The sequence below is a fragment of the Notamacropus eugenii genome, chromosome 1 (assembly GCF_028372415.1).
Source record: "Notamacropus eugenii isolate mMacEug1 chromosome 1, mMacEug1.pri_v2, whole genome shotgun sequence".
Taxonomy (NCBI): Eukaryota; Metazoa; Chordata; class Mammalia; order Diprotodontia; family Macropodidae; genus Notamacropus; species Notamacropus eugenii.
Genome location: NC_092872.1, coordinates 202,421,782 through 202,448,836, shown reverse-complemented (window position 1 = coordinate 202,448,836; position 27,055 = coordinate 202,421,782). Strand labels below are relative to the sequence as shown.

At 37.8% G+C, this 27,055-nt stretch overlaps 1 protein-coding gene across 15 annotated transcripts in view; it reads left to right on the top strand.

Annotated features, from left to right (window-relative positions):
* ATE1 (arginyltransferase 1) overlaps window positions 1-27,055 on the top strand; it is a 202,829-nt gene that overhangs the window by 94,916 nt on the left and 80,858 nt on the right. For all 15 annotated transcript variants that reach the window (XR_011970556.1, XM_072624567.1, XM_072624546.1 and 12 more), the window contains one exon: window positions 6,413-6,512. Coding sequence is in view for 14 of the 15 variants with exons in the window: in XM_072624567.1 (XP_072480668.1) it covers window positions 6,413-6,512 (100 nt within the window). In the remaining variant the exon portion in view is untranslated. The remainder of the gene's footprint in view (window positions 1-6,412; window positions 6,513-27,055) is intronic.

Here is a 27,055-nt window from a genome sequence, read left to right as displayed (position 1 = left end):
GGTCTGCCCCATGGGCAGCGTCTCACTGCTTGGCACTCCTTGGGGTGAGGACTCACTACTATTTAGCAATGTGTTCAGGGTTTTGCTATGCTGATGGCCTGTGACTGCTGACCTCCCTCGGGGATCTCTTGCTTACAGAAGGGTTAGACCTTGCCAGTGGCTTGCCCTGGGGCATAGAGACTTGCTGTAGGCCCCTTGGGGTGCAGCTTGTCATTACTGCTTGCTTACTGGGTTCCCCTCCCATCCTGTGAGACAGATGTTTCTTGCTATGCTGGTAAGTTGTTTTTCCTGCTCCTAAATTGGTTCTGATTTTTTTTTTAGGTTGTTTGGAGGGTAATTTGGGAGGGTTCCAGAAATTTCCTTCATCACTTTGCCATCTTGGTACTGGAAATCCTCTTATTTGATTTTAAAAATCTTTTTAGAGTTCTTTAAGAAGTTCTTTTTGGATCTGACACCAGTTCACATTTTCCTTTGAGGGTTAGTATGTAGTTGTTTTCACGTTGTTGTCTCTGAATTTTTGTTTTGATCTTCTCTATCAACATTGTAATTTTCTTGTTTTTTTTTTAAATCTTATTTTTCATTTTTAACACAGTTTATAACAGATAAAACAATTCAAACTTTTGGTCAGGTGATACTTCTTTTTAAAGCATTTGTAATATGGACCACAAAAGAATTTTTTTAAGCATTAACCAGTTGAGACACAAATAATATTTATGTTTGCTAACTTCAAAAACTCTTGACCTAATTGTCTCCACAGTATTACTAAGAATTAAAGGATCCTAACTTATTGTTGTTGGTCTAAGGACCTAAGCCTAATAGCTTAATTTTAGACTTAACCTCAGATGTTCCCCTACCAATAATCTATAATTTTAATGGATCTGGTATTAAGCTTATAAACCTTTCAAGAGTAGGGACATTGCAGGGAAACAGTATCTCCCCATCTTCATGTCAATTCCAGGAAGGATTAGATTGTCCACCTGCCATTCAGTCAGGCTTAAAGTCTACCAGGTGTCAGTGGGGAAATTGAGTCAGGAGAATCCTACCTCACCCCAGGCTGAACAGCCACTCTCCCACCCTTCCCATGAGATCACCTTTTGCAATTTGTACCAGCATCTCACAGGCTTACTGGTATCATGTATTGGACACTCAGACTACTTTTTCTGCTATCCATATCTGGAGTTACTTGCTTTTAGGAAACTTAGACTAAAATTCTTTTCCCCAAACTAAAGATGTCATTGATTTATTCTCAGTAATTAATTCAGTCAGTTGTTTTAATACTAATTGCTTTTACCTCACTTTGTAACATGTCCAATTTTTCTCCCCATCACTCCCCTCCCCCTACTTCCTAATACCTTGCATTCTGATTACTCCTTTCCCCAGTCTACCCTCCCTTCTATCACACCCCACCCTTCCCTTATCCCCGTCTTCTCTCTTTTCTTGTAGGGCAAGATAAATTTCTATATCCCATTTCCAGAATTTCTTATTTCCCGATTATATGCAATAAAAATTCTCAACATTTGTTTCTAATACTTTGAATTACAACTTCTCTCCCTCCCCCCCTCCTTCCCCAACCCCACTGAGAAGGCAAGCAATTCAATACAGACTAAATATGTGTTGTTTTGCAAAAGACTTCCATAGTAATCATGTTGTATAATACTGATCATATTGCCCTCTGTCCTACTCTATGCCCCCTTATTTTTCTTTTCCCCCCACAATTGACCTTGTCCTTTCTTGAAAGTGTTTATTTCTAGTAACTCCCTTCTCCTATTTGCTCTCCTTTCTATCATTCCACTCACCTCACTTGTTGCCTCCTCTCCTACTTTCCTGTGGTGTGATATAAATTTTCATATCAAATTTAGTGAGCATGTTATTCCCTCCTTCAGCCACATGTGGAGAGAGTAGCTTCACTTTTCTCCTTTCCCCTTCTCCCTTTTCTCCTCCATTGAACAAGATTTTTCTTATCTCTTTTATGAGTCGAGGCCTACCCATTCCATTTCTCCCTTTCTCTTCCTGGTATTTTCCTCCCTCACCCCTTAATTTTTTTTTTTATTTTATTTTTTGTGTGGATATCATCTCTTCTGATTCAACACACCCTGTACTCTCTGTCTATATATATATGTGTGTATATACAATCTCTCCATCTATCCAAATACTGAGAAAAGATTCAAGAGTTAAATATTTTCTTTCTGTGTGGTAATGTAAATGCTTCAGCTTCAGAGAGTCTTTTATGATTTTTCTTTCCTGTTTGCCTTTTCATGTTTCTCTTGATTCTTTTATTATAAAGTCAAATTTTCTAGACAGATCTGGTCTTTTCCTCAATATGAATGATTGAAAGTCCTCTATATCACTGAATGACCATTTATTCCCTTGAAGTATTATACTCAGATTTGCTGGGTAGGTGATTCTTGGTTTCAGTCCCAGTTCCTTTGACCTCTGAAATATCCCATTCCAAGCCCTTCGATCCCTTAATGTTGAAGCTGCCAGATCCTGTGTTATCCTGATTGTATTTCCACAATACTAAAATTATTTCTTTCTGGCTGCTTACAGTATTTTCTCCTTGATCTAGGAACTCTGAAATTTGGCCACAATATTCCTAGGAGTTTCTCTGTCCGGGTCTCTTTCAGGAGGTGACTGGTGGATTCTTTCAATATTTATTTTGCCCTCTAGTTCTAGAATATCAGCAGGTTTCCTTGATAATTTCATGGAAGATTATGTCTAGGCTCTTTTTTTGATCATGGCTTTCAGGTAGTCCCATAATTTTTAAATTGTTTCTCCTGGATCTATTTTCCAGGTCAGTTGTTTTTCCAATGAGATGCTTCACATTATCTTCAGTTTTTTCAAACTTTTGGCTTTATTTACTAACTGCTTGGTTTATCTCATAGTCATTCATTTCCCTGAACTTGATTCTCTCTTTCAATGAATTATTTTGTTCAGTGAGCTTTTGAACATTCTCCTCCATTTGGCTAATTCTGCTTTTTAAAGCCTCCTTCTCCTCATTGGCTTTTTGGACCTCTTTTTCCAATTGAATTAGCCTCTTTTTAAAGCTGTTGTTTTCCTCAGCTGGGTTCTGTTCCTCTTGGTGCTGTGTGGCTAAGGCTGGGTTAGGCTCTGCTTCTCGTCCTGTGTGACAGACCTTTCCCATTGGTCTTTCAGGTCACTCTGGGCTAGAAATCTCCACTCCATTGTTCTGTGACTTCTGTTGCTCTAGAATTTGTTGAGAGTTCTTCTTTACACATATTTTATGGGCTGTGGGGTAAGAGCTAGTATATGTGCATTCTACTCCTCCATCTTGGCTCCGCCCAACATCATAGTTTTCTATAGTCAGGTTCTTTTTTTGTTGTTGTCCATTTTTTTCCGAAGCCTATTTCTTGACTTTTAGTTTAATATTAAAGTTATACTCTGCTTTTGGGGTGGAGGGGGCACTTTCCCAAGCTTTCTTCTTCTGCTTTCTTCTTTTTGGAACCAGTTCCTAGGACTTGTAAGTTTTTGGTTTTTCCAAGGTGGTATGATTTAAGGAGAGGTGGGATCCTTGTTTTCTGGCCTATGCTCTGGTCTGTGAGTGGCCATAAGCATTCTCTTTTACCCTATCCCTTTGACCAAGGTTTCCATTCTTCTGTGACCCCATGCTCTAATACAGCACTTAAACTGTGCATTGTGACCCAGAGTTTAAGAGGTGCTGAAGGAATTGGGAGTGGAAAAAGTTGAACAGGCCCTGCTCTAATGTGCTAGTTCTTCTTTTCTCCTTGGGATCGTGACCTGAGTCTGTGAATAGGTTCTGCATTTTGGCAGTGCAGCAGAGTCCTCCACTCTCCTACTGACCAGTTGTCCTACTCCTTTATCAACTTTGGGCTGAGGGCTGCCAAAGTTACTCTCTCTGGGTTGCAGCCTCTACTGGCTTGCTGGGATGAGGTCAGATACTGTCTTGTGCAATGAGGAACAGGGCCTCCCTGCTGCCTTGTGAGGGTGTGGCCTGCTGCTGGCTGTCTTGAGCAGGGTGGACTGGATAAAGTTCTGCTCTTACATCAGTGAGACAGACCTCTCATGTCAACCTTATAAGTTGTTTTTATTTTATAAATGCTATGAATTTTGTAGAAAAAGTAGTGATATCTCCATTTTGCAGATGAGAAAAGTAAGACTCATCAAGGTTAAATGACTTGCTTATGGTCAGAACCTAGTAAGTGATGTTCTAGCCAGTTCTGTCCTAACTCCCAAGTCTACAACTCTTTCAGCTATACCTTATTTTTTTGTTTCTTAGTTTTTGGAGTTATTTAATAACTTAAGGAAATGTTACTCTTTAAAAAAAAAGAGTTTTAAGTATAGTGGTACTTTTAGTCTTTGGTACAAATTAAATGCTATTTGGGCTCATTTCCCCCCTGCTCCCCAGTGGCTCCTACCTTCTCTTGGAACATATAGAATCATCTTTACTTCTGTCCTGTTCTTTGCTTCGTAATTCTCATCACTCATGAAGTCCTGTTCATCATAAATTTGCACCATCCCCTTAGATCCATTTTTTTCTTCTCCATTTCCTTGCCACCATCCTAGTTCAGGCCCTAATTACTTTTCATCTTAACTACCACAGTAGTCTTGTATTTTGAGGAAGAAGCCACCTCAGTGTCAAGTCTAACCTTATTTTATATAGTGAAGACACTGATGATTAAAGAAGTTATATGTTTTTGCTAAGGGTTAAACAGCTAAGTGTCTCAGGTGAGATTTGAACCTAGGGCTTCCAGATTCTGAGTCCAGGGTTCTATCCACTACTCCCTGTTCTCTCTCATTTCATGTCTAGTCTCCCTCTCTGTAGGCCATTCTCCCTCTAATTTATCTTCAAAGGTTTTGCCAGAGTAGTCCTCTCAAAGAATTTTGATATGTTCTCAGAAACCTTCAGTTGACCTACATTATTCACTGAAGAAAGTCTAAATTCTTTGCTTCCTGCACCTTCCCTGTTTATATCTTACTAATTTTATTTCTTCCTATCCCCTTTCCTGGAAAATGGATTAACTGTTGATTTGTGAACATTCATGGTGTTCTTCCCCTGCTCTTTTGCTCATGCTGTGCCTTCTACCTAGAATGATCTTTCCCTGAGTTTCATTTTAGGAAGTAACTTAGATATCAGATACTCCTTGTAGCCTTGTCTGTTTTCCCAAACACAAGTAATTTGTTCCTCCTCTTAATTATAATAGTACTTTGTATCTGAACTTTTATATCATCTTATCTTGCCTACTAACTTTTAAATGAAATTAGGGACTGTATTTATTTTATTTTATTTGTATTTCACTTAGAATGCCTATAGGGGAGGAGAACCTGGGACCTTGAGGCCACATGTGGCCCTCTAGGTCCTGAAGTTCGGCCCTTTGTCTGAATCCAAAGTTCACCGAACAAATCAAGTTTGGATTAAAAAGACCATATTTTAGGACCTAGAGGGCCACATGTGGCCTTGAGACCACAGGTTTCCTCATCCCTGCACAGTGCCTTGTATATATAACAGTTATTCAGTAAATATTGATTGAATAAATATTTTAACTGATTTCAGAAATAAAAATTTAGATATATGTCTGTAAAAAATATTGTTCTTTCATTCTTGCGGAAGACCAATGACATCACAAGGGACTTCAAAGAACAATTCATTTAAGAATGAATTTTATTCCAGCTGTTGGCATGCACATACAACTTTGTGAATCCGGACTTGTTTTTAAAACTTTTGGTCATCACCATGCTGAATTTGGCAAGTAGGATGAGATTGTTAAACTGAGATATAGCCAAATACAAATTAAGCCTACCTTAAACACACTCATTCTACTGGAAATCTTGATTATATTTTTACCTAAGTAATGGTAACCTATTACTTGTTTAGTAAAAAGTACTATGAGATAACATGTACTTTTTTGGTAATATTTAAAAAAGAAAATTAATAAATCATTACATAGATTTAGGAGGGGAAATCCCATATTGCATACAGATGAAAGTATTTATATGCATGTACCCAGAATATCCATGGTAGAATAAAATATACCTGTTCTTGAGAAGTTGATTTTTCAGTATTTTGATGTTCTTACTGTTTTAATCTGAACATGTACAATTACAAACAGATTTCATCTCAGCTAAAGGAATATCAACAGGAAACTATTGAATAAAATGCCTCGGGCTTTTTGTTAAATAGTGTCCTTTGAATTTCAAATCACCCATGTGGCACAAATAATTATGAACAACTCAGAATAATTTAGGCGCTTGTTGATATTCCTTTAATAGTGATCTTTCGACAGTTGTTCTTTTAATTTTTTTCAAGACTTTGGTTTTATGCTCAGAATTCATGAAGTAATTGTATTATTGAATTGTCTGTTTTTAAAAAAAATCAGAACCAAAGTTAATTACTGTTCATCTTTATTTATTTATTTGTTTGTTTATTTATTTGCAGGGAAATTGCTTTTACTAGGCAACTTCATGAGAAAACTTCTCAGCTCAGTTATTACTATATGGGTTTCTACATTCACTCTTGCCCCAAAATGAAATATAAGGTAAGGTGCAATTTATTCACAACATTTGGCAGTTATAAATTCAATTAAGTGAATTTAATTTTGTAACTGATTGTGTTAATATTGTGATACGTTTTGTATTTCTCATTGTACCATATAACTTACCATTAGCAAGGTCTTCTCTTAAGAAAGCAAGACTCATTTCATAGTTTAGCAGAATTTTGCCTATTTTGTTCTTTTAGGACTGAGATGAACTGCATTTCCAGAAATCTAGCCTATCTATAGTTCTGAGTAAAGCTTCCCTTAATTTTCCTAGCTGCACCTCAAAATCTTCATTACATCCATCCTCTTTTTGACCTTGCTTTATTCTTTACTTTCATTTTCCTTTGAGTTTACACATAGTTTAAGAAGAACTTATGGTTTTTATAAAAGATGTTCAGATCAAGGTTCTCATACTGTTTACATATTTCAATCATATGACCTTTCCAGCTTTTCCTTTTTCTTTCAATTAGAAGTGATCTCTTCTGAATTCTCAGCTTTTTATACCTATTTGTTATAATTTATAGTCTATAAAAAATTTATATTGTCTTAATTATTTTGTGCCAATCATATTTCCTGTCCTAGATTTTAATCTTTTGAAGACAGAGACTGTCTTAGCTTTGTAACTGACTTAAGCATAAGACGTACTCAATCATATTTTTTAAATGAATGAATAAAATGTACACTGAAACTTTATTATGGTATTTCTAGTTTATCCTTGAAACATTCAAGATTAATAGCTTTACCAAAAATGTTAATTTGATAATTCTGCAATTAAGAATAGGATCTGGGCCTATGATTTCAGGAAACTTTTGATTGAGGCAAATTTTGTTACCAATGCAGATTGTCTTCTTCTCTGTAATTATATAGTTTTAGAGTTGCCTGGACTACTGAAAACGCAGAGTGTCTTGACTTTAGTCACAGCCATTATACATCGGAAGTAGCGTTTCAGTCTAGGTCAGGCCTGCTTAACCTATGGGCTGCAGGTCATGCAGGCTTGGTCTAGGTCTTTCTGGCTTCAATTTCAACTCTTCCATCCACTATTTAATATTACCTCTCACTTTGGTAATTAAATAGGAAGAAATCTTAAAAGAATTTGATAAGACTTTAATAAAATCAATGTGTACTTTGATATTCATTGATGTCAGTGCAAAGGTGGGAATAGATGAGGATGGTAAAAAATAACTTGAAAAATGTAGATCTGCGATAGGAATGAGAGAAACCCAAGATATAGAGCCTAAACAGAAACCTCACACCCATTGTCCTCCTGACTTTGATCCTGACTTTCCAGACTCCAAAACCATGTCTCAGCTGCTGTATCATCCTTGAACTTCCCTCAGCACCTGGGTCCTCCTTGCCCTAGATTACAGGACTTAAACTTTTTCCCACTGGTAACCTCTTTTCAGTTTTGGCATTGCATGGTCTGAGGGCATGCACAGGACAAAGTGCACATGCTTTGTATTCAAAAACAAGACTGAAATGAAGCTGCAAGATGCAGCATGGGCCAGCCCTGTGAGAAACACCTCAGATCCCTTTCATGTTTGATTTTTAATTAATTTTTGGTTGTTGTGAGTTCAGAAACCTTTTACTATTGTCAAATTTTTTGTGACCTCCAGTTTAAGATGGGCTGCACGTAGAGCATCCACGTATTCTTGTGACCTTTTCACTCTGGAATATCTTTCCACTAGCCTAATCTGCTTCTCCCATTAATCACTTCCTCCTTGGATTTCCATTTTCTCTCTGACTCAACTCCTAACTTTATGACTTTAAAACCATGCCTAATCTATCATTTTTTTTCTGGAACTTCCCTCACATAGCATCCTGAACATGAAAATCTATAATACTCTTTTGAGTAAATGGGAAACTATAGATTTGTCACATAGTTAATTTTTCATCTCCTAATGAATAGTGTTATGAGTTTCAGATGTTTACAGCTCAGCATAGTAATTGCTTCGGTGTCTTTTGCAGAAATATTATTTCCAAGTTTTGCATGTTCTCTTCAGAGGAGTATGGGGGATTTAGGGAGAAGTAGCACCTCTGGTATAAGGGCTTATTAAGCCCTTTTCAGGGCTGTTCTTCCAATTTTGGAGTCGACTTGCCACCCAACTCTCACCTGTGACTCCAAGAAGCTGTAGCATGCATGACTACCATACCTTGTAAACCTTTTCTGCAGATGGGCTAAATTGAAGTTGATGGGACTCACATATGTTGCTGACCTAGGGAAATGTCTACTCCAAGCATGTGAAGACTTCCCCTGGTGGAATAGGCAGATGAAAACGGTTTGTTTCAACAGCCTTGAAGGCATCTGAAGCAGATCTGTGGAGTGTGTAGAGCTTGGTCAGACCTCAAGGACACTAGAATCATCCACTGCACCCCAGGCCATCGCCAGTCATCTTGGCTTTCATCTTGCTGCTGAACTTCAGTGACTCAGGCAGAGAGAGTGTGGCTGATGACAAGTTTGTGTGACTTTGTCACACTTAAATCCAATTTATGCTGGAGTCAAGGGATCACCCTGTGATGTCATTGTTCCTCTTCCAAAGGATGAACAACAATGTTACCTTTATAGCAGTCAATAAATAATGATTCCCATTGAGCATTTTGTGCGTTGCGCAAATTACCTCATTTGATCCTAATAATACTCCTGTGCATAGAGACAGAGGGAGAGGAGATCTAGAAGACAAACTCTGTTGACTTATAAAGAATCATAACACACAGTTCCTGTCACTCTTGGGGCATAGAGTTCCCTGTGTTGTGGAAACAGAATATATATAAAGGGACAGGTAACTATAAAACAATAGCCTGCACTGTGTTGAGTGAGTTAGTACAGGGAAAAATACTATATAATGTCAAGGCAATATGTGATAAGGATTGAATCAATAAGAAAGACTTCGTGGACTAATGGAACTTGAACTGTACTTTGAATGAAAGTAACTGTTAAATAGAAGGAAGGATGTTGTTCCAGAAAGGGAGAACATGTATTTAGGCAGCAGTGGCTACTCCAGTTTGGCAGAGGATTTATGTAAATGCATGATGCAAGGTCAGATTGGAAAAGTAGGAGCATATATTATGGAGGACATTAAATGCTAAGAAATTTGTACTTTATTCTGTACATTGTAGAACAGTTGATGAATTTTGAATTGAGTGAGGGAAAAGATTTGTGATAGGTTCAGAACTCAGGATTTGGAATCAGAATTTAGGTTTGAATATTTCCTATGTGATATTTTGCAGTTCACTCAAGTTGTCTTCACTTCATATTCCACTTTTATAAAATGAAAGGGGTAGATGAGATAACTTCTGAGGTCCCTTCCTGCTCGACTTCTATGATCCTATGATGGTAATTTTTAAGATGAATTGAAGGACAGAGAGGCACAGACAAGAAAGCTACTGAGGTGATGCTTGCAGTGAGCACCTGGAGTAGGGCGGTGATAGTGGGAACAGATAGGGGAAAAAAAAAACCCCAAAACAGAAAACTCCTCAATATTAGTGACCTAGTAGATATAGGGGGAGAAATAGAAGAGTCAAAGATGATTTTCTGGATGGCAAGCTGAATGATGACAGAAGTGGAAAAGTCTAAGGAAGAGCCTTGGTCTTGGAGGAGAAAGATATTTTTTATATTGGCCATAGTTTGAGATAGTGTTGAAATACTCAGAGAGATATCAAGCAGATATTTGGAGGTCTTTTACAAATTATATTAAAAAAATTGTGGAATGAATTAATGAACAAATCAAAAAGGATTTGTTAAATGCTTACCCTTTGTGAAACACTGGGGAATACATAAAGAATAGCAAGATGTTCCTGTTCTCAAAGAATTCACATTGTGATAAAAGGAGACAGCACATTTAGGAATTTTTAGGTGCAAAACAGAGGGAAGTGTTGAGTGGTCCTTAGTATTCTGTGGGTAAGCAGATTATAATTCATCTTCTTAGGAGTCATTGCCATTGATAAAACCATATCCTTTGAACCTTTTAATAATAGAGTGATAGCTTTCTTTTCTGTTGATAATAATTGAGTATCAGCATTGAATTCTAGTGTTTCATAAGGTCAATATATTTGTACTCTATGAAGAAGAGAATTGAATGCCTTTTTTTTTTAAATTTATTTTTAACACAGTTTATAACAGATAAAGCAATTCAAACTTTTGGTTAGGTGATACATCTTTTTAAAGCATTTACAATATGGACCACAAGAATTTTTTTTTTTTTAAACATTAACCAACTGAGACACAGATAGTATTTATGTTGCTAACTTCACAAGCTCTTGACCTGCTTATCTCCATAGTATTACTAAGAATTAAATGACCCTAACTTAATGTTGTTGGTCTAAAGTCCTATACCTAATAGCTTAATTTTAGACATCCTCGGATGTTCCCCTATCCATAATCTATAATTGAATAGCTGTGGTATTAAGCTTACAAACCTTTTGACTATAGGAAATTGCCACCAATAGTAAGGACATTGCAGCGATACAATATGTCCCCAACTTCATGTCAACCCCAGACAGGATTAGACTATCCACTTGCATTCAGTCAGGCTTAAAGTCTGCCAGGTGTCAGTGGGGAATTTGAGTCAGGAGAATCCCACCTCAGCCCATGCTGAACAGCCGTTCTCCCACCCTTCCCTTGATATCACCTATGCAGTTCATACCAGCATCTCATCAGCTTACTGGCATCATGTATTGGAGGCTCAGATCACCTTTCTTGCTTCCCATACCTGGAGTTAGTCTCAGAAGAACAGTTACTTAATAGTTCCATAGCATCTAAAAATGGCAAGTTCCTATAACCAGGTTTCAAATATGATTATAGTTTCACCTTGGCTAAGGAACATCTTTTGAGGCAAGTCTTAAGTGGCTTACATGCCTTTCTATACATGTTCTAGTTCCTGATTAAATGGCAATCATAAAATCTAATTTACCATTAAAATCTTGACTTTTCCATCAATGCCAAATTTTACCTTCCTCTAGGAAATTTAGACTGAAATTCTTTTCTCCAAACTAAAAATGTCATTGATTTATTCTCAGTAATTAATTCAGTCTCTTGTTTTAATACTAATTGCTTTTACCTCACTTTGTAACATGTCCAATTTTTCTCCCCATCACTCTCCTCCCCCCATTTCCTAAAACCTTGCATGCTGATTACTCCTTCCCTTAATGTACCCTCCCCTCCAACATACCCCATACCTCTCCTATCCCCATCTTCTCTCTTTTCTTTCAGGACAAGATAAATTTCCATACCCCTATCCCTGTAGTTCTAATTTCCCGATTATATGCAATAAAAATTCTCAACATTTGTTTCTAATACTTTGAATTCCAACATCTCTCCCTCCCCCGCCTCCAGCCCCACTGAGAAGGGAAGCAATTCAAAACAGACTAAATAGGTGTTGTTTTGCAAAAGACTTCCATAGTAATCATGTTGTGTAATACTAATTATATTGCCCTCTGAGCTACCCACCCCCCCTTATTTTTCCCCCATACAATTGACCTTGTCCCTTCTCGAAAGTGTTTATTTCTTGTGACTCCCTTCTCCCATTTGCCCTCCCTTCTAACATTCCCCTCGCTCCACTTGACGCCTCCTCTCCTACTTTCCTGTGGTGTATATAAATTTTCATATCAAATTTAGTGAGCATGTTATTCCCTCCTTCAGCCACACGTGGGGAAAGTAGCTTTATTTTTCCCCTCTCTCACCTTCTCCCTTATCTCCTCCATTGAACAAGATTTTTCTTAACTGTTTTATGAGTTATAGCCTGCCCTATTCTATTACTCCCTTTCTCTTCCCGGAATTTTCCTCCTTCACTCCGTAATTTTTATTTTTTTTATTTTATTTTGTGTGTGTGTGTGTGTGTGTATGTGGATATCATCTCTTTTGATAGAACACACCCTGTACTCTCTGTCTATATGTGTGTGTGTGTGTGTGTGTGTGTGTGTGTGTGTGTGTGTATGTACATGTACCATCTCTCCTACTACCCAAATACTGAGAAAAGATTCAAGAGTTAAAAATATTTTCTTTCCATGTAGTAATGTAAACAGTTCAGCTTTAGAGAGTCTTTTATGATTCTTCTTTTCTGTTTACCTTTTCATGCTTCTCTTGATTCTTGTCTTGGGAAGTCAAATTTTTAAATACAGATCTGGTTTTTTCTTCAACATGAAATCTTGAAAGTCATCTATATCACTGAATGACCATTTTTTCCCTTGAAGTATTATATTCAGATTTGCTGGGTAGGTGATTCTTGGTTTCAATTCCAGTTCCTTTAACTTCTGAAATATCCCATTCCAAGCCCTTTGATCCCTTAATGTTGAAGCTGCCAGATCTTGTGTTATCCTGATTGTATTTCCACAGTACTTAAATTGTCTCTTTCTAGCTGCTTACAGTATTTTCTCCTTGATCTGGGAACTCTGAAATTTGGCCACAATATTTCTAGGAGTTTCTCTGTTCAGGTTTCTTTCAGGAGGTGACCAATGAATTCTTCCAATATCCTTTTTGCTCTCTGATTCTATAACATCAGGGCAGTTTTCCTTGATAATTTCATGGAAGATAATGTCTAGGCCCCTTTTTTGATCATGGCTTTCAGATAGTCCAGTAATTTTTAAATTATTTCTCCTGGATCTATTTTCCAGGTCAGTTGTTTTTCCAATGAGTTGTTTCACCTTATCTTCTATTTTTTCAAATTTTTGGTTTTGTTTACTAACTTCTTGGTTTAACTCATAGTTATTCATTTCCCTGGACTCAATTCTCTCTTTAAATGAATTATTTTGTTCAGTGAGCTTCTCCTCCATTTGGCTAATTCTGCTTTTTAAAACCTCCTTCTCCTCATTAGCGTTTTGGACCTCTTTTTCCCATTGAGTAAGCCTCTTTTTAAAGCTGTTGTTTTCCTCAGCATTTTTTTGGTTTTCCTTTAGTAAGTTGCTAATGTGTTTTTTAAGGTCTTCTGTTGCCTGTGCCAAGTTTAAGTCCCCTTTGGAGGCAGGGCCCTTGACTTCCTCTGACAGTATGCCGTGTTTTTCCTCATCCGAAAGGATGGAGGGAGACACCTGTTTCCCAAGAAAGTAACCTTTTGTGGTCTTATTTTTTTTCCCTTTTCTGGGCATTTTCTTAGCCAGTTACTTGACTTCTGAATTTCCTCTGCACACCCACCTTGCCTCCAGTTCCACCCAGCCAGTGCTTGGGGGCTGAGATTCAAATGCTCCTCTCAAGCCTGGGGACTTTTGGCAGGGATGGGGCTGCTATTCAGTGTGAGATTAAGTTCAGCTGCTCAGGTGGGGGGCAGGGCCGCCACACGAGGCTTAGTTCCCTCAGGGGGTTTATGAGGAGACCTTCAATAATGGGCGTGGGCCACTGCCTGCTTTGGGAACCCTTGTCTGCTGCTGCCTCCCGAGGGGGCCTGAGTCATGGGGACACCCCACTCCCCTCTCAGCCAGCCTGAAAAGACCCTCTTACTGACCTTTGGCTCCTGTGAGTTGGGGGACCTGTGCTGCCGCTGGAGATTCCGTCCCTGAAGCCTGCTCAGATCTGCTCCTCTTGGTGCCAGGTGGCCAAGGCAGGGCTGAGCTCTGTTTCGTGTCCCGTGTTCGATAGACCTTTCCCATCAGTGTTTCAGGTCTCTCTGGAACAGAAATCTCCTCTGCTCCGTTGTTCTGTGGCTTCTGGTGCTCTAGAATTTGTTGGAGGTTTTTCTTTTTAAAGTAATTTATTTATTTTCAGTTTTCAACATTCACTTTCACAAGATTTTGAATTTCAGATTTTTTCCCCATCTCTCTCCCCCCACCCCAGGATAGCATGTATTCTTATTATCCTTTCCTCCAATCTGCCCTCCCTTCTATCACCATCCCCTCCCCCTCCATCCCTTTCCCTTCTGTTTTTCTGTAGGGTAAGATACATTTCTGTAACCCATTGCCTATATTATCTTATTTCCTACTAGCATGTAAAAGCAGCTTTTAACATTCATTTTTAAAGCTTTGAGTTCCACCTTCTCTCCATTTCCCCATCCCTATCCCCCCTCATTGAGACAGCAAGCACTTCAATATAGGCTATACATGTGTAGGCATGCAAAACACTTTTCTAACAGTCATGTTGTAAAAGACTATGTTTTCCTCTATCCTGCCCCACCCTCCTTTTATTTTATTCTGACTTGTCCCTCTCCAAAAGTGTTTGCTTCCTATTACCCCTTACCCTAGTCTGCCATCCCTTCTATTATCCCCCCTGTCTTAACTCCTTCCACTCTGTTTTCCTATAGGGTAAGATAGACTTCCATACCCAATTGAGTGTGTATGTTATTCCCTCATGAAGCCAAATCCGATGAAAGTAAGGCTCATTTATTCCCTCTAAGCTTCCCCTTCTTCCTCTTCATTGTAAAAACTCTTTCTTGCTTCTTTTATGTGAGATCATTTACCACATTCTACCTCTCCCTTTCTCCTAGCACATTCCTCTTAGTTTTTTTTAGATATCCCTTCATATTCAGCTCATCCTGTGTTCTCTCTCTTTCTTTCCCTGTCTCTCTCTCTGTATGTATACACATACATTCCCTCCAACTATCCTAATACTGAGAAAGGTCTCATGAGTTACAAATATCATCTTTCACATATAGCAATGTAAACAGTTCAACTTTAATAAGTCCCTTATCATTTCTCTTTCTTGTTTCCTTTTCATGCTTCTCTTGATTCTTGCATTTGAAAGTTTAATTTTCTATTCAGCTCTGGTCTTTTTAACAAGATCTCTCTTTCATTGAATGTTCCATTTTTTCCCCCCTGAAGTATTCCTCAGTTTTGCTGGGTCGATAATTCTTGGTTTTAATCCTATATCCTTTGACCCCTGGAATATCATATTCCAAGCCCTTCGATCCCTTAGCATAAAGCGGCTAAATCTTGTGTTATCCTGATTATATTTCCACAATACTTGAATTATTTCTTTCTGGCTGCTTGTAATGTTTTCTTTTTGATCTGGGAACTCTGGAATTTGGCTACAACATTCCTAGGAGTTTTCCTTTTGGGATTTCTTTCAGGAGGTGATCAGTGGGTTCTTTCCATTTTTATTTTACCCTCTGGTTCTAGAATATCAGGGTAGTTTTCCTGATAATTTCTTGTAATGATGCCTAGGCTCTTTTTTTGATCTTGGCTTTCAAGTAGTCCAGTAATTTTTATTTAAATTAATTAAAATTAATTTACTAAATTAAAATAATTTTGAGATTGAGTAAATTAATTTTAATAATTTACCCATTTTCCAGGTCAGTTGTTTTTCCAGTTAGAGATACTTCACATTGTCTTCAGTTTTTTTCATTCCTTTGGTTTTGTTTTATAATTTCTTGATTTTTCATAAAGTTATTAGATTCCATCTCCTTTATTCTAATTTTGAAGGAATTATTTTCTTCAGTGAGCTTTTGGACATTTTTTCCTTTTGGCTCATTTAGGTTAGTCTAATTTTAAAGATATTTTTTCTTCAGCATTTTTTTGGGTTTCCTTTAGCAAGCTGTTGATTCGTTTTTCATTATTTTTTTCATCACTCTCATTTCTCTTCCCAATTTTTCCTCTTCCTCTTATTTGATTTTCAAACTCCTTTTTGAGTTCTTACATGGCTTGAGACCAATTCATATTTTTCTTGGAGGCTTTGGAAGCAGGAGCTTTGGCTTTGTTGTCTTCCTCTGGTTGTATGTTTTGATCTTCCTCGTCATCAATGATGTAATACCTTTTCACCCAGAAAGTAGGAGTCTGTAGTCTGTTCCTTTCTCCCAATTTGCTTATTTTCCCAGCCTTGGCTTTTGAGCTCTTTGTTACGTGGAGAGCTCCAGAAGCAGCCTCTGCTTCAGTAGTGACTACTGTTGCCCTGGGGCTGGGGCTGGACCATGCTCCCCCCTTAGCCAGGTGAGAGATTCTTTCTACTGACCTTCAAAGCTATCTTTGGTGTTTGTGGGTTGAGAAATCTGGAAACCACAGCAGCCACCAATGATTCAGTTCCCTAAGGCCTGCTCCAGCTCTGTCTGTGCTAGTGCGGTCCACGCCAAACTGTGCTGTGATCCCAGCCTGGTGCAATAGATCCTTTCTTTTGATGTTCCAGATTGTCTTGGGCTGGAAATTTGCTTCAATCTGTCATTTTATGGCTTCTGCTGCTCTAGAATTTATTTTGAGTCCTTTTTTACAAGTTTTTTGAGGGGTTTGAGGGGAGAGTTCTAGTAGGCCCATGCTTCTACTCTGCCATCCAGATATTTTTCATGGCCATAGCTTAAAATGATGAAGAGTTGTATTTACAAGGATGAAAAGGGCTCAAATTATTGTACTATTGTATAGGTGAAATGAGACTTGGGTAATCTGGTACATTCTCCTTTTTACGTAAGACTTTAATGTGAAAATTTTGAATTTAAGATTGTCTACATACTATTCTTCCAAGATTTTCTGGGAAGATAATTATATACCTCCCTGATACCTATTTTAATATTATCATATTTTCCTTGAGCAAATTTTTAACTTTAAGCTAAATTTTTATTACTGTATATTCATCCTGTAATTAGTCTATCAAATGGTATCTAGTAGATAATTTTTATTACATAAAATATAAACAGTTTTTACATATAGGGAAATAATTTGAACACTTAAAGGGGAACTTGTGGCAACTTTCTCTATAAAGGTCTATTTCTCAGATATATAAGGAACTGGTGTAAATTTATAGGAAAAAAGCCAGTTCTCAGTTGATAAATGGTTTAAGGATATGCACAGGCATTTGTTAAGGGAAGAATGGCAAAAGTGATAAGAAGAAAATCAATAATAGTATAGGGGCTGTGGGAAAACAGGCTCATTGTCATGCTCTTGGTGAATCTGTGAATGGGTACAGCCATTGTGGAAAGTGATTGAGAATTATACACAAAATGTTATTAGACATGCCCTTTGACCCAGCAATAAAAATGCCAGTCCTATATCAAAAGAGATCAGAGGAAGAAGAAAAGATTCTTTATTTACAAAAATATTTATAGCAGCTCTTTTTATGGAGACAAAAATCTCCCCTGAAATCTAAGGAGATGCCCATCATTTGAGGAATGGCTAAGTAAGTTTTGGTATATGTGTTTAATGGAATACTATTATGCTCTAAGAAATGAGAAAATAGATTATTTCCAAAAGGAACAAAAAAGATGGTAAGAAGCAGTTCAGCAAATTTCCCTCAACAAAACTGCTCTAAATAGATTTAGAAAATGCACCAGACCAAATCCTGATGGGGAAATTTAAAAAAAAAAATCACATTGAGTGATTTGTCCAGCCTAGCTGCTAATCGGCAGCTTTGCTGCCCACTGCCCAATTCTGAGTAATGCTTGGTCTCTGCTCTTTGAGGACTGAAAAGGCGACCATCAGATTAGGGTGGCACGGGTCAGACTCTAGGTGCACAGCAGAGTCTCATTTCCAACATCTTGCTTAGCCTGTGGAGGAATAACCACAACAGGAATCCCAGACCAAAGTAGAGCCTTCTAATTTTGCCACTCTGAATCAACAGAGCTCTTTCCAGCTTTTGCTCAGATCCAAACCTAGGTCAAGAACTTGCAGAGCTGGAACAGGACAGTCATCAGACTTTGCCCTGGAACAGAACATTTTGGGAGCACCTAAAGCTTTCAGGTCCCTGAGCCTGTCACTGAAATCTTGGTATTACACAATACCCCAAGACAGCAGCCACAAGTCCATACCAAACTTTCCCTTCAGAAGTGCTACAGAGGCCAACTCTAACATGAAATCCAAAGTCAGGTTGGAAGAAATAGGAAACAATAAAAGAATTCCAGCATAAAGAGCTTTTATAACAGGGAAGCTCAAGACTCAAACCCAAAAGAGAATGACTGAAATCTCTACAAGCAAAGCCTCAGAAAACAGTGCAGGCTGGGCAAAAATTCAACTAGATTCCTGGAAGAGATGAAAGAAGAGTTTAAAAAAGTTTTTATAAAGATTGATTGTACTACTGTCCTAGTCACAATCTAGTTGTCATCCTTAGTTCCCCACCCCACCCCTAATCAATTTATTGTCAATGTTATCGATTATGACTTTCATAACATCTCTCACATATTGCTTCACCCTTTCTTCTTTGACACTGCATCCACTGTAATATAAGACCTTATCGTTTCATTTCTGGGCTATTGTAATAGCTTGCAGGTTGGTCTGCCTGTCATGGGTCTCTTACCACTACAGCTACAGCCTTTCCTCCACTCAGCTATCAAAGTGATTATTCTAAACTGAAGCTCTGATTATGTTACTGTGCTGCTGAGTAAGCTACAGAGGCTTCCTTTCACATCCAGGATCAAATATATGAAGTTTAACAGTATTTAAAACCCTTTATAACCTTCTCTCTGCCTTCTCCCCCACAATATTTCCAGCCCTTTAATACCTTAATTATGCTCATCCCTGCTATCATCTTTTGTGCTCCAGTGATACTAGCCTTCCTGCTGTTCTTTGAAAGCAAGAACCATTTACCTTTCTTTGCTTCCCTCCAGTTAGGACAAGGCTTGATATTTATTGGCAATGAATGAATACTCAGTATACTTTCACATTAGGTCACTGGGGCAGCGAAACAATGCAGTGGATAGAGCACCAGTGCAAGAGTCAGGACGACCTGAGTTCAAATCTCACCTCAGACATTTGACACTCACTAGCTGTGTGACCTTGGGCAAGTCACTTAACTCCAGTTGCCTCATCCTGGGTCATTTCCAGTCATCCTAATGAATATCTGGTCACTGGATTCAAATGACTCTGGAGGAGAAGTGAGGCTGGTGACCTGCACAGCCCTCCCTCACTCAAAACAAAGTTAAGTGCAAGTCATGTCATCATTTCTCTGATGGCATGGTCTTCTTTGGCAACGAAGAACGAACACACACATTAAGTCACTGTATTATTAGTTGTCCTTAATTGTTTTACTTTATCATAAGAGACCTCACATGAGATGGGAATAATGTCTAAATGTTTGTAATGTAAAAACAAAACACATCAATTAAAAAAACAAGCATTTTTTTACACACTTACTTTGGGTCTGGCCCTGTCACTCATCATTCAGTCTCTTAGTCTGAATAATGTTCACTTGTAGGGCCCCATTTCAGGTAATGTTAATTCAGAGCCTTCCTTATTTCTTTTTCTTTCTAGGATTCTCTAAAAATTTATTTACTAATTATTGAGTTTTACAGTTACTTCTTTCATTGTTTCCTATGACTCTCATACAAGTCAAGTTTTTCTGAAGATTGAAGTCTTCCTTCCTTCTCTGTCAAGTCAGTCAGCATGATTAATCATCTCTCCTGTGCTTCCTTTATCTAAAAAAAACTTAACATTTGAAAAGTAAATCTCCAAAAAATAAAATCTTGATATAAGCAGTAAGTGATAAGAACTCTCTATATCCAGAGTCAAAGGGCCTGGTTCAACCCTGAGCCATTTCATTTAACACCTATGAATTCTCAAGCTAGTACCCCATTCTTCTGAGCCTCAGCCCCCTTTCTAAGCCACCTTCTGTACCAGAGATCCACCAGGGATCTATATTGGAAATGATATTAGATAGGATGACCATACCTGGAAAAGGTTTGGTATGCTATTGTGAAGTTTCTTTTACATACTCCCTTGTCCTTTCCCTTTTCCCCCCCACTTCCAAATTCTTACTTTGGGAGCTATGCCCTCCATGTGGCATCCCTTTTCCCCTCCATTGAAAAAACTTTTTCTTACCTCTTTTATGAGAGATAATTTGCCCCATTCCATTTCTCCCTTTCTCTTCCCAACATATTCCTCTCACCCTTTAATTTTATTTTTTTTAGATATTGTCCCTTCCTGTTCATTTCACCCTGTGCCCTCTGTCTATATGTATAGAATCCCTCCAACTACCCCAATACTAAGAAAAGTTTCAAGAATTACAAATATTATCTTTCCATGTAGGAATGTAAACAGTTCAACTTGAGTAAGTCCCTTACAATTTCTCTTTTCTGTTTATCTTTTCATGCTTCTCTTGTTTCTTGTGTTTGAAAGTCAGATTTTCTTTTCAACTCTGGTCTTTTCAACAAGAATGCTTAGAAGTCCTCTATTTCATTGAAGTTCCATTTTTTTCCCCTGAAGTATTATACTCACTTTTGCTGGGTAGGTGATTCTTGGTTTTAATCCTAGCTCCTTTGACTCTGGAATATCATATTCCAAGCTCTCTGATCCCTTAATGTAGAAGCTCCTAGATCTTGTGTTATCCTGATTGTATTTCCACAACACTTGAATTGTTTCTTTCTAACTCCTTGCAATATTTTCTCCTTGACCTGGGAACTCTGGAATTTGGCCACAATATTCCTAGGAGTTTTCCTTTTGGGATCTCTTTCAGGAGGTGATTGGTGGATTCTTTCAATATTTATTTTATCCTCTGGTTCTAGAATATCAGGGCAGTTTTCTTTGATAATTTCTTGACAAATGATGTCTAGGCTCTTTTTTTGATCATGACTGTCAGGTAGTCCAATAATTTTTAAAATTTTCTCTCTTGGATCTATTTTCCAGGTCACTTGTTTTTCTAATGAGATATTTTACAGTCAGCTATTTTTTCATTCCTTTGGTTTTGTTCTTTAATTTCTTGACTTTTCATAAAGTCACTAGCTCCATTCTAATCTTTAAGTAATTACATTCTTTAGTGAACTTTTGGACTTTCTTTTCTATCTGGCCAATTCTGTTTTGTTTTTTTTAGGATTTTTTTTCTCGTTGGCTTTTTGGATCTCTTTTGTCATTTGGGTTAGTCTATTTTTTAAAGTGTTATTTCCTTCAGCATTTTTTTGGTTCCGTTTACCAAGTAGTTGACTTGTTTTTCATGATTTTCTTGCATTACTCTCATTTCTCTTCCCAATTTTCGGTCTACTTCTCTTACTTGATTTTCAAACTCCTTTTTGAGGTCTTCCATGGCCTGAGACCCATTCATATTTTTCTTGGAGGCTTTGAATGTAGTTTTGACTTTGTTGTCTTTTGTTTGCATGTTTTGATATTCCTTGCTGCCAAAGTAAGATTCTATAGTCTGACTGTTTTTCTGGTTTTTGGTCATTTCCCCATTTACCTGACTTTTTGTTCACTTGAGCTTTTTTCAGGGTACTTCTCTGCTTTTTTTGTGGGGGGAGTACCATTAGCAGCTTGATCCCCGCCACAATCTGTGGGCCTCAAACTCCAGAAACAGTGGCTGCATCTGCCCCTGCTATTGCTGTGGCTGCTGTGAGTTCCTCTGCCCTGCCCTACCTCCTCTGGGCTGGGGCCAGACCTCTCTGTAATCTCTCACAGAGGTGCCACAGGTTTTTTCCACTGACCTTCCAATTTGTCCTCAGCGTTTTGGGTTCATGAAGTCTGGAAACCAATGCAGATGTGAGGGATTCAGTTCCCCTAGGCCTGCTCAGATCCTGTCTGTGCTGGCATGGCCCATGCTAGACTGTGCTTTGCTCCCAGCACAGTGCGATAGATGCTTCCCATCAACTTTCCAGTGTTGGGCTCAAGATTTGCTTCACTCCTTCATTCTGTGGGTTCTTCAGCTCCAGAATTTGTTCAGAGTCATTTTTTACAGGATTTGGCAGGGTTTGGGGGAGAACTCTAGAAAGTCCGTGCTTTTACTCTGCCATCTTGGCTCCACCCCTTCCACTGATTTTTTTCTAACTATACTTGCTTTTTTTTTTTTAATGTTTGATTAGTTTTTCTAACAATGCCCTCACCTCTGATTCCTTTTGAAGGAATTCATTCTTCCCTTTCTCATGAAAACACATCTTTTTTTTAGTAATGATTGGCGTTTCTTTAGTATGATATGTTATTTTTGTATGGAAATTGACTCCATTTGCTGACTATCATATTCATTTCCTGGTGAATTAAACTTGGGAGTTTTGATCTATCAGCATGATGTAGATTCTGAATGCTGCCCATTGTGTAAAATACTTTTGTGCCCTTTGCCTGCATGATTTCCTATTTATGACTTCTATTATTGCTTTTTGGAAAGCCTAAAATCCTTACAATTATCTTTCTGAATTGTGTCTTCAGATTTGTTGTTCTTGATTTATAGAAGTAACATATCTTATTTCAATATTATTTTCTTTTAATCTTATTCAGTCATTTCTTCATTTTTGAGTTCCAAATCTGATGTTTCCCTTTTTATGATGACTTTGGAAATTTAACAGTTCTGAAGTGTTTGATCATCACAACGTAATTATTTCATAACCTCAAATATGTTGGGCTGCTGTAAATTGAAGGTGCTGTGTTTCAGAACTTCAATATGTAATTTCTTTTGGTTTGTCTTTTAACAAACCACCACTATTCAGTTTTTAAGGATTTTCCATCAAAAAGTTAAACTTTGCTAAATTTTATTTCCTTTTTTGCAAAAGCAACTTTATTAAACAAAACAGAATTTAACTATGAACATAATGTTACTTGATCATCTTTCAAAATTCCTCTTATTAAGTAATTAACTGTTGGTTTTTAACTTTAGGTAGGATTAGCATTTAATATTACTACAGCTACTTTCAAGTGCCTTTAAATTCTTATGACTGTTGTGCCTTTTTTGAATGAAGTTTGTTTCCATCCTTTTCAGAATATCATAACAATTTCTAAAAGGCAAATGATATTGGAGATTTCTGCAGCATGTCTACTGCTCTGCTTTGGAGGTGTTCTCTATTAATTCTTTTAAATTTTCTTACTTGTCTTTTTGATTTCCTCTTTGGGAGTACTAATTTACTCATTTCTATTTTTATTTTTTGCCCTTATTTCTTTCCTCACATTTCAATTCTTGTATTATTCTTCTGAACCATTCTGGAACTCACTTTTCATTTTCTTGGTTTTGTGGTAGTTTCTATAGTACTTTCACTTACATCAGGGATTTTCAAGTTAATTTGTTTCACTTCATAGTATTTATTGTATGTTTATAATACTGGATCATTTAAAAGAATTGATTTCCCATTTTCTTTTCATATCAGTCTCTCCTGGTTTTTCTTGTGGTGAGTTCTTACTTTAGTCTCTTGCCTGGTTATTATGATTTCTTCTCTATGATTTGCTTTATTTCTTGCTAGTTTAAGGTGATAGAAGGGAAATAAAGGAAGCATTGTGAAGTGGGTAGAGAGCTGGCTTTAGAGTCAAGAATATTTGAAATAAGTCCCCACTCTGGTAAAATCTGACTATTGACATTGGGCAAAGTCTTACTTCTTCAGACATCTAAGATTATATTGCAGAGTAATGATCTAAATTGGTAGAAAGCATTTCTCTACTCAGTTCTGTATACCAGTGAAATTTCAAGTCTAGTACAAAAATAGAAAGAATGAAAAAATATAGGACAGATTAGCTAGCCTTAACCTTTAGAAGGTCCCTCTCTCCATCCTCTTTTGGTTATCATTTTTCGTTTTAGTTGATTTGGCATTGTTCTTTGTGGTTTTAGGGTTTTGAGTTGGGCCTGAGCTTATAATCTGCTTCATTTGACTTATTAGAGCATCGCTAAGCACTACTGTGACTGTCTCTCATTCAGAGCTCCAGTGCTGAGTGAATTTACAAGGCCCTCTAACTATTAGGTGTCAGTAGAGTGTCTGGCTAGATCGCTGCTGAGGGCAAAACTTAAGATGTGGGTGCAGACACCTCTTTAGCCACATGGAGCTTAGGGTACAACAGTGGGTATTGAACAGAGCTGGTAGTAATGCAAGCTATGGTTGATTTTCTTTTCTGAATTGTCTTTGTGTAAAATATTCCCTTTTTCTTAGTGTTATTTTTTTTTGTTAGTTACTTGGTGCATTTTTTGCTGATTTGAGTATTTGATAGGTAGTTGAACTTAAATGTACCTTCTGTTCCATTTTCCCAGAAGTATACCCATTTTCCCCCCAAACTCCCTATTCCCCTGCCTTTTGAAAGGAAGTTTTAAAAAACTACAAGGAGGATTTGTTCTAAGACTCTGTTTCTAAGTGAATCTAAAGTTTGATCATTGTAAGGTACAAATAAAAATTTGATTTACTTAAGTCAGTGTAGACTTTTCATGTGTTAAAAGTATTTAACAACAAATTTCAGATACAGAAAAATCTCCTTCCTTCTCTGTTAAGAGAATATTAAAAACAAATGCAGGTGTGACCTGTGTAGTTTCATTCAGGGCTTCTTAAACATTTTCCACTAGACTGCCCTTCAGTACTTCTTGAACTGTGGGTCACGACCCCATAGTTTAAGAAGCATTGGTTTATGCACAGAGATAGCATGAGAGTTGGGAAATCATGACTCATTTCACATCTTGTTGGTAACTTGTATTGTATAAACTGATTCTTATATACCTTGAACTAGATGGACCTGATAGGTCAAAAAAAAAGGCCAAAAAAACCCCAAAGGCATCATGTGATGGTAATAGAGCCAGTCTCTTGCCCAGCCTAATGGAATTTAAAAAACCAAACAAAACCAAAAAGGATATCTAAGTTCTCTGCCTCCTGTAGATACTTTCAATATGCCACAACAACTAGAAGAATGATTTTTCATTTAGGCAGAATCAGATCACCACATCATGGCATTTTAGTCAAATGCAGTTACATACAATATAAATCCACCTTTTGAACAGTTCCCAAGAGAACACATTAAGATAAAATCTCCGGTTTAAAAAGGTTTCTAAGTCAGTGGTGTTATTTTATCTTCATAGTCTACAGTGCTCTAGAGTTGTGTCTCTTGGGAGAATTGTAGTTGATTTTATTACTGAATTGTCCAAGTTTTTGGAAGGGACTTTAGAGATTTTCCAAGCCAGTTTTCCAATCTAGGGAAGATTCTTTTCTACAACATTCTTAACAAATAAGGTGAATGAATGTAAAAAGATTGTATTCAGCACTGAGGATAGTAAAAAAAAAAAAAAAAAAAAGCAAGACAATCTGCTCTCAAGGTGCTTGCTCCCATTCTAATGAGAGACAGCACAGAGAGAAGTCTTCTTTATCAAGTCAGATGAAAAAGGTACCATGTCTCTTTAGAGTTAAAGACAAAGCAATTTCTTTAATGTCATTTCCATTAATTAAATAAATCAACTTCTGATGTTCAGCATTTGACAGTGCCAAGGACTTGAGTGGTGAGAACTCTCTTTTCTGGGTCATTCATTGTTTTTGTGGTTTTATCACCTGCAGAAGTAGTTGCTGGACTACATCTCTGCCTGATGGCTATGAAGATTGGGCTGGAAGCAGGGCTGGGGTTGGAGGGGCACTGCTGCTCTTGGGGCTCATGGTCTTACCTACCCATTAGTGGCAGTTGATCAGTAGTTGGTATTGGTGATGGTAAGGAACATGGACTCTTTTTCCAAAGTGACTGCTTCTCTCATTGGTGGCTCTGAGGTCTGGGGTGGAAGCAGGTATGATGGTCTGAGGATCACTGCAATTTTCAAAACTCTTGGGTTTTAGGGTCTTGAGCTATGCTATCTCTGTCAAATCTGAAGGGTTGGTTTGAAGTGGTTGTTTGACTTGCTTATCATATGTCACTTCGTGCCTCTCCTTCAGGGTACCTTGATACTTCAATTAAGATGACTTGCCTGTCTAGCAGTAGTGGTAGTAGTTGTGGAGGTGGTAGTAATAGTAATAGTGGCAGTGATAGTAATAGTAATACAGCATCTGTCAGAATACTTCCAATGACAGTTTCCTCTCTAATTCTCAAGAGATCCTGTTCCATTTGCTAAAAAGTTCCTTATGTTATATGGAAATTTGTCTCCATAGAACTTCTCACTCTTGTATTACAAACTATGTAGTAATTTATTAATTATAGACCATTGCTCCAAAGAGCATGCATTAAGGTCAGGGCCTCCCCACTCTGAGCTCTGTGGTTTCTGATGGAGGCGCTTCTGTCTCTTGGCAAGGCCAGTGAAGAGGAACACTACCCATTTTCTCTTCCTCTTCACTGCTCTCCAAGGGCTGAACAGTGGTGGCAGTTGGGGTGGATTTTCTCTTCTGTGCCTTTACCCTGGTACCCTTTCTTCCTCCCCTATTTTCAGCTTCCTCTGTGCTGTCTTCCCTCATCAGAATGTAAATTTCTTGAGGTTCAAGGACTATTTTTCTACTTGTATATACATTCCTAGTTTTGTAGTTGTTGACTTGAAATGGAGGCTGAAAGAGAGGCCAGAGTTAACAGTGAGTGACCAGAGCTAGTGTTGGCTGAAACAGGGGCTAGTGCCTGCAGCAACAGCTGCAGAAGGTGGTGCTGCCCAGAGGTGAAAGCATTTGGGCTGAGGAGGCTGAAGATGAAGAAGCTGTGGAGGCCAAGGAGGTGATCAAATGATGGGGCTCATCTCACTGTTTGACTGGTTCCCTTTTTCTTCTCTATTTTCTTCCAAGATAGGTTTTCTTTTTTAGCCTGGGCCCTAAGAATTTATTTTGTTTTTCAACAAATATTTTAATAATTGTTTTTCAGTATAATTGGTTTTCTTCATAATCCTCTGTATTTTTTTGCATTTATAAATACTATTCTGGGAAGGGATCAGTAGATTTCAGTAGATATCAGTAGATATCAGTAGATAGCGACAGAGGTTCATGACCTAAAAAACGGTTAAGAACTTTTGCTCTAAGGACCTTGGAAACTGTAGTGGCAGGTGTGAGGAGTGGCAGTGATCAAGGCAGGTGCAGCAGGGCCCACATCATTGTAACTCT